This window comes from Loxodonta africana, unplaced genomic scaffold (genome assembly GCF_030014295.1).
Source record: "Loxodonta africana isolate mLoxAfr1 unplaced genomic scaffold, mLoxAfr1.hap2 scaffold_55, whole genome shotgun sequence".
Taxonomy (NCBI): domain Eukaryota; kingdom Metazoa; phylum Chordata; class Mammalia; order Proboscidea; family Elephantidae; genus Loxodonta; species Loxodonta africana.
The window spans coordinates 1,145,983-1,153,709 of NW_026975272.1; the positions used below are offsets into that span (position 1 = coordinate 1,145,983).

A 7,727-nucleotide genomic window follows, 5' to 3' on the forward strand; every position below is an offset into this window, starting at 1 on the left:
GAAGAGCTGTGATTATCTGCCTTTTCAAAATTGGGAGGTAAATATCAGTAACTTACTTAGTCCCAATGTTCTCTGCCTCTGAGCTATAGGGTTTATTGGGTATAGAAGCTCTAACAATCAGAGTAAGGCCTTCCTCTGCTAGGAATACGGTTAGGCAAGAGAATCTGCTGCTTGTTCTCCATTCGTTTTGGAATAAACGTTATCTGCCTTAGCTAAAGATTTACTAATATAAACTCATAATTTATTATTCACTTTATTTTAGAATTTTCTCTTCACATTACAGACATTTCTCATTACTTGATTATCTGCCACTTTTTCTTGGCAAGACCTAAATCTTTTTTCCTCTAGGGATTGTCTAGGGAAGAAAATTGTCCAGGAGAGCTAACTTCATTTGAATTTGTTCCAAATATTCTAACAAACTAATTTATAATGAACTTGCGTTGTCTTTCATTTGAAATAGTGATGATGTAAAAAGCCACACACTATGTCTGCGCATATAAATGGAAGCATTATTTCCTGATAGAATGATTCAAGAAATTTCTGAAAATTAAAACTCCTGTCCAGGGTGGAGACTGTCTAATTGCCATCTAGTCCTATAGATGGTTTCATGTTATATTTTCTGTTGATACTTATTTTTCATTGCTTGTAGGAATTTCTGGAAGGTCATAATTTTCTAGAGTGAGATTGGAGAGAGGTAGGGACATCCTTCTAATGAGGAAAGAAATAGTCTTTGGATATGCTTTTTGAATGGCTAAATTGCTGAATAGTTCTGCTCCTTTCTATGAGAAAGCTCTGCCATTGGCTGTTCTGGGAAGTTAAATCCCAGCATTTGCAGTATTAGGTACAGAATTAATGGCTAGGGACATGAGTATTACCCTAAATCCTCAATCAAAGTAAAGTGCTTTTGTTGATTCATTGCAATTGATTAAAAAGAGAAAAATTCAAATAACTGATTTCAGTGTTTTTTTTTTTTTTTTTTTTCTGTCATTATATACCAGGTCTGGCCAGGTTAATTTCCATTAATTTACCCCGTTTTTACATAGTCATACAAACATAGCATCTTCATTGTTCTTCAAACACATTTTTCCAACAGGTGCGAACATTCAACTATTTATCTTTGTACTGTAGAAATTGACATTATTTTTAAATGCCTTCATATTCCAGGCATCCAGTTTGGATACATATATACTTCCTCACTTACCTGCAAAAAAAAGATATGATGGGCAGATTGTGTGGAAGTATGAAAAGTGTAACCACTTGGAACTATTTCTGGACTCACTGCTCAGTATACATTGTCATGTGTTCTGTGATTTCAGATAAAAAAAAAAATACATAAGGTATCTACAATTACTCTCAATGAAAGAAGCCCTGATTTTCAGGACCAAGGACAAGACCCAAGAGGTGAGTTTTTGAAACATCTGAAAGAGGATATGCATTAAAATTTTACATGATATATTGAAATAATAGCTAATGTCTTAAATATATGTCACTAGATTAATTCTGAATTTGTACAATTAAGCAAGAGAAACACAGAAATTAACCAGAACTACATTTTTTTTTTTACATAGTCTATTTGGCTTAAGCATTTTAGCCTGATAGATGTTTACTGTTCATTTGCCAAATTACAGAAGAAGCATGTTATGCATTACAAGGAAGTCAGTAGATTTTATAATCTTGGTTCATAGGATACTTGATATGTTAATATAGATTTATCTATAGATTTATAGATATATTTGAACTAAATAAAAAAAAACTATCTCATTGCCTTTGAGTCCAGGGAATTCCAACTACCCCATAGGGTTTCCAGGGAGCTGCTGGTGGATTCAAACTGTTGACCTTTTGGTTAATAGCCAAGCTCTTAACCGCTGCACCGCCAAGTTTCTGTATTTGAACTAGAGAATTTAAAACTATGTATTTTATCAAGCATATCAGGGTGTAAAGAACAAATGCCTGGTATGTCTGGAAGCTTCATATGTGCTTTTATGTGTGAAATTTTGAAAATTATGACAACAACATTATTAGTATTTATACAAAAGAAACCGGCAATCAGGAAGCACCTTGTTTACTGCCACTTACAGTTATAAAACCATAATCGTAATATACTATAGAAGTTACTTTTGTTACAATGGTATTTTAATTTCTATTCTTAAAAAGCCATGCCCTTATAAAAATAAGCCAAATGATTTTTTTTCTAGAAAGGTGTTAACTTAGTGGTTTAAGTTGAAAGCCTAGTAATTCTTTTTGTGTTCATAGTATCAAATATTTGAGGACTGAAACTATAGCAGATACTTTATGTACTCATTTTTTTTTTACATGGAAATAATTTAGCTGGCCAATAAAATATTTATTTCAGTGGAATCCAACATTGATTATTAATAAGATTAAGGGCACTAGACTTTGCAGCAAATATGTAGTTAAAAATTATTAGATGTAAACTATCTTTACCATTATTTATAAAAGTTGTGCCTTTATCAATCTACAGCTTCAAAAATGATAGAACTCCTGAATCACTTGGACATATAGAGTGCTCATTACAGCTGCTGTCTAAAAGACAGCTCAAAATTCTTCTGCACATGTTCTCTCCCTCCAACCAAATCACTATAAATGAAATCAGCTTGTCTGCATTTGAGGTTTAGTAATTCAGCAATTTTCTCCAAAAATGAATAGTCCTGAAGTTTCTGTTTGTATCTATATATGTACTATTCTGTCTTATTTGAGTTTGTCTTTAACCAGAAGAGCTAGGGACTCTGAGGAATCAATGTTTTTTTTTTTTTTCCTTTTCAATTTTCTTTTCCTTCCCTTCCTTTCTCTCCTCTCCTCCTTTCCTCCCATCTTCTCTCCTCTTTTATCTTTTCCTCTCTGCTCCCTTTTCCCCTTCCTTTCCTTTCATTTGCTTTTCTTTGTTTTCTAGGATGGGCTCTGTGTTTATTTGTAATGGCTTTCCAGGAAGCCTCCCGAGTAAGTTCAGGAAGCCTCAGAGGTTGGCCTTCCAGCACTCTTTCACTAGAAGAAATCTTTCTGAAGAAGATTTCTTAAGAATACTATACTCAACATATTAATATCCTTATTATTTGTATATATTAATTTCTTAAATATAATTTCTCGCTTCCTGATTTGATTCTTCTTTTCTTTCATATTCTAGTCTTTAGGTATCCATCTGATGCATGGGTACAATTTTTTCTTTTTTTTCTGCTTAACTTTCATCAATATACTTACCATGACATGTAGATATTACTACACATATACAGCAAAATAGGTAATTCTTACAAAGTACAGTTTTATACCATGTCCAAAAATGAGTGTTTGTGAGTTAAATATATATATTATTCTAAGTAATACACTTATTACTAAATTGGCAAAGGTCCAGATGATTTATTCTGATCCAATGCCCATTGTGAAACGCTCAAGAACGAAAATAAAAGCTCTTGTTTATTGATTCTTTATTAGGTTCCCAGTAGAACGCTACTGGGATCTCCAAGGTTATTCTGGCCTGAAATAGGTACACACTGAATGAGGAATCTTAACCGTTATTTGGTCACTGTAATGATCAAATCACAACACCGGCTAGCATTTTTAAAGTAACAGTGATAAACTTGGAGACTGTTGTTTAAATACATAAATAGAAATATTCAGCAGAATAAAATAAGTAGGAGTTTCACTGATAGTATCACAGATAGTCGGATTGGGAAGGAGTCTGAGATCTTCTAGTTTAATCCTTTTATTTTCCAATGAGTAAATTGAGACAGACTTGTGACTAAATTTAAAAAATGACTAAACCTCATACCTTCTTATACTGAGTTTGGACTCTCCCTTTGAGCATGTTCCTTTTGGGAATCTGGGCATTGAAGTTCTAATTTTGACCACTCCTAGTGCCTAAGAAGCATTATGTATAAAACCCTGTTCCGTTGCCCTCTACCACTCTTTGCAGTGTCTATTTTCTTCCCCACGGCTACCCAGCTCACCCCCAATTGATTTGAAAATACTGGCTGCTAATGTACTAGTTGGTGTTTGTTATGTGTCAGTTAACTTCAGTTCAAAAATATTTTCTGAAAATACAGATCATACTGTAAGGGTACTCACCACAAATGCTACCAACTAAAAGTACTGGCTCTATGTTAATAGGGTAGAGATTTGTGTTAAGAGTTGTGGGATAAGCACAGAGGAAATGGAAAGCATTGTGAAAGTTAAGAAGAGAAAGACAATCTATGTCCAAGTAATTGCTACAGGGAATAATGTGCTAAATAATTTTGTAGTTGCCTGATACACTTCGAAGTCCAGCTTTCCAGATTTAAAGATTCATAAAGACTGGACAACCTTTGAGATAGGAAAGACCGAACTTCTAATAGTAGAATGTTGTAATACTTAGTGAGATATTCCTGAAAAGGGGTTATTTTTGGTGCTGTATAGATCATATTGTAAATGTACTCACGACAAATATTACCAACTCTAAGTACGGACCATATGTGAATTCATTTAGAGTTTATCTTCACCACCAGAGGATAAGTTTCTTGATAGCAGAAATCCTTTCCCTCTTTGTCATTGCTGACCTCTGTACCAAGCACTGTCATGTTTTAAAAAAGGATATTAAATGAATGAAAGTTTGTTAGGCCTTGGACTGATCTTCTCTGTAGAAGATCCACTATGATTTAGAGATAGAACCTATTATTCATAGGCCCAATCCGGTCATTTGAGAAGAAGTAGATTTGTTAAGGGAAGACATGTTGGGATCTTTGGAAGAGAAACTCAGTAGATATTTCTAAATGTTTATTATGGATAAGCCACCGTAGAATAGTGAAGAAGTGCTCCATGACACAATGGACCCTTTCATAGTGGTGTTCATGATTTTATTACAGGTCTTATTCTCCTGAGCTCTCATCTCTGAAACAGGTCTTGTAGAAGAGTAAATGGGACACAGTAACAATGTAACAGAATTTGTCCTCCTGGGACTCACTCAGGATCCTGAGGGCCAAAAAGCATTATTTGTCGTGGTTTTGCTCATCTACATTGTGACAGTGGTGGGTAACCTGCTCATTTTCATGACTGTTATTGTTAGCCCCTCCCTGGACTCCCCCATGTACTTCTTCTTTGCCTATCTGTCACTCATGGATGCTGTTTATTCCACTGCCAATTCCCCTAAAATAATTGTAGACTTACTCTATGATAAAAAGACAATTTCCTTCTCAGCTTGCATGGGCCAGCTCTTTATAGGACACTTATTTGGTGGTGCTGAGGTCTTTCTTCTGGTGGTAATGGCCTATGACTGCTATGTGGCCATCTGTAAGCCACTGCACTACTTGACCATCATGAATCGACAGGTTTGCATTCTGTTGCTGGTGGTGGCCTGGGTTGGAGTTTTTTTACACTCTGTGGTTCAACTTCTCTTTGTGTACAGCCTCCCATTCTGTGGCCCCAATGTCATGGATCACTTCATCTGTGACATGTACCCATTATTGGAACTTGCTTGTACTGACACCTATTTTATAGGTCTCACTGTTGTTGCCAATGGTGGAGCCATCTGTATGGTAATTTTTATCCTTCTGCTAATCTCCTATGGGGTCATTCTAAGCTCCCTGAAGACTCTCAATCAGGAAAGGAGGCACAAAGCCCTGTCTACCTGCAGCTCCCACATCACAGTGGTTGTCCTCTTTTTTGTGCCTTGTATTTTCTTGTATGTTAGACCTGTTTCCAACTTTGCCATTGATAAATCTATGACTGTGGTTTTTACAGTTATCACTCCCATGTTGAATCCTCTGGTTTACACCTTGAGAAATTCTGAGATGAAAAATGCTATGGAAAAAATCTGGGGTAGAAAGTTAACCAAAAGTAGAATAAGAATGTGTCCACACTGAAAATATATTTGCTAAATTTTTAAAGTAACAAATAGGCAGTTAATTATCACAATGAATGATTAAGTCAATTCAATGGATCCTCTAGGAATCCTACTCTTTATTGATGCAAAGGCATAAAAAAAAGTTGAATAAATTATTTTTCCAGGTTAGAATTAACCTAACAAATAGAGACATTCTGGAGGCCAGATAAAAGGCACAGGGTTTTTTCCTGTTATAAATAAAAATAAAACCAAGCTTATATTGTAATTTTATTTTTCTCAGTATACGCCGAAACAGGACTTAGAAGAAATTCTTCTGTTTTTCCCTCTTTAAAAAAAAAAACATAAATCAAGTTACTTTCTGAAAATTTTCTATCATCCAAATTCATGAGAAAACAATTTGACTAATCCTTAGAGCAAATTTTTGAGGCCAAGGGTGTGATTTTAAAATTTTACTGTTCATTATTCTATTAGCACAACAGCTTCTTTCTTTCTTTTTTTTTTTTTAGCTCCACTATGCATTTTGTGTTTAAGATTACTTCTGTTTCTCTGGGCAATGTCTATGCATTTGCAATTCTATATATTTAAGAGGGACGTGATATTATGTTTGGTTTGAGACACCATTAGCTAGCAATTTTGATAGATGGGATGTGGTTGATGAAGAAAACTCATTCTAGTTCTTGATTAGAGGAAAGATACTATTTCATCCTGGATTTGAAAATCACATTAATCTAAGTTATAAACATATTTTATATTTTCCTCACTAGTTATCATGTGCATTTTTTTACAATTCTGAAATGAGTAGGTAGAGCTTCCGATTTTGTCTCGAACTTGAAAATATATAAAGTAACATGTTATTTGGCATAAGCAGCATGTTCCCTAAAAATTGTAGTGTAAACTTTAAATGTAAACTCTTTTTACATGTAGGCTTAGTCATGATTTGTTTTGGCAAAAAGAAAATTTTGCTTCTTATGCAAAAAAATAAGTTCTTCTCAGTCTACAGCCCAAGCAGGAACATCCCAAAGCCAGAAAGCAGAAAGAATGTTCTCAGTGTAATTATGGAACATTATCTATGCTAAACAAGTGTTTACTTTTCTAACTAAAGGACAGATTTTAGAACTTTTCTTATTTTTAAGTTTTAGTGTGCAATTTTTCAGGTATATCCAACAACATATGCAATTATTTATAAGTTTGTAGCCGCCTACCTAGAATATTACTGATATCATTGAAACTCCCTGATTACACTTCTCTGATGCCATTCCTCCCCCTCTCCTCAGAAGTAATCCCAATCGTAATTTTTTAATCACAGTTAAAAATAGTTTAACTATATATGCATGTATCCTTAAAGTGTATTGTTTAGACTTTCTTATTCCTTACTTTTTACAAAATTACTTTATGTTGCCCATAGTTTTCTGAATCTTAACTTTTGTCACTCAATGTTAACTTTCTAAGATTTGATTATGTTTTTCCTGCTGCATATGATTTCATTGTTTGAATATGCCACAGGTTATGTACGATTCTCTAGTCAGTGTTCATACGGATCATTTCGAGTTTTTGTTATCATATGCAGTGTCACTGTGGACATTCTAAAAGAAATTATTTTGTGTTAAATAGGGTATTTACACGTTCACTTTTAAAGCTGGTTGCAATTTTTTCCTTAAGTGCTATCATCAGTTATATTCCTGCCAGCAGAGTTGAATAGTTTCACTACTCTATATACTTACCAACACCAGATGTTGTAGATGCTTGATATTTTGGTCATTCGATGGGTATAAAACTGTGATTTCACTGTGGTTTTAATTTGCATTTCTTATTTCTATTGAAGTTGAGTGTATTTTCCTATGTTTATTAGACATCACTTTTCCCCTCTTCTATGAGATGTATATCTATGTCTTTTGTC

The 7,727-nt window shown here is 34.2% G+C and overlaps 1 protein-coding gene across 1 annotated transcript; it reads left to right on the forward strand.

The window, feature by feature from the left end:
- The first annotated feature begins 976 nt into the window (after positions 1-976).
- Positions 977-7,378, forward strand: LOC100656756 (olfactory receptor 4A5-like). Its single transcript, XM_023542375.2, has one exon. The coding sequence runs from the start codon at positions 4,905-4,907 to the stop codon at positions 5,847-5,849; it is 945 nt and encodes a 314-aa protein (XP_023398143.1). The 5' UTR covers positions 977-4,904; the 3' UTR covers positions 5,850-7,378.
- Positions 7,379-7,727: the final 349 nt, after the last annotated feature.

Bases quoted from the DNA above. Each gene is read 5' to 3' on its own strand.
- LOC100656756 (XM_023542375.2), top strand. From the start codon at position 4,905: ATGGGACACAGTAACAATGTAACAGAATTTGTCCTCCTGGGACTCACT.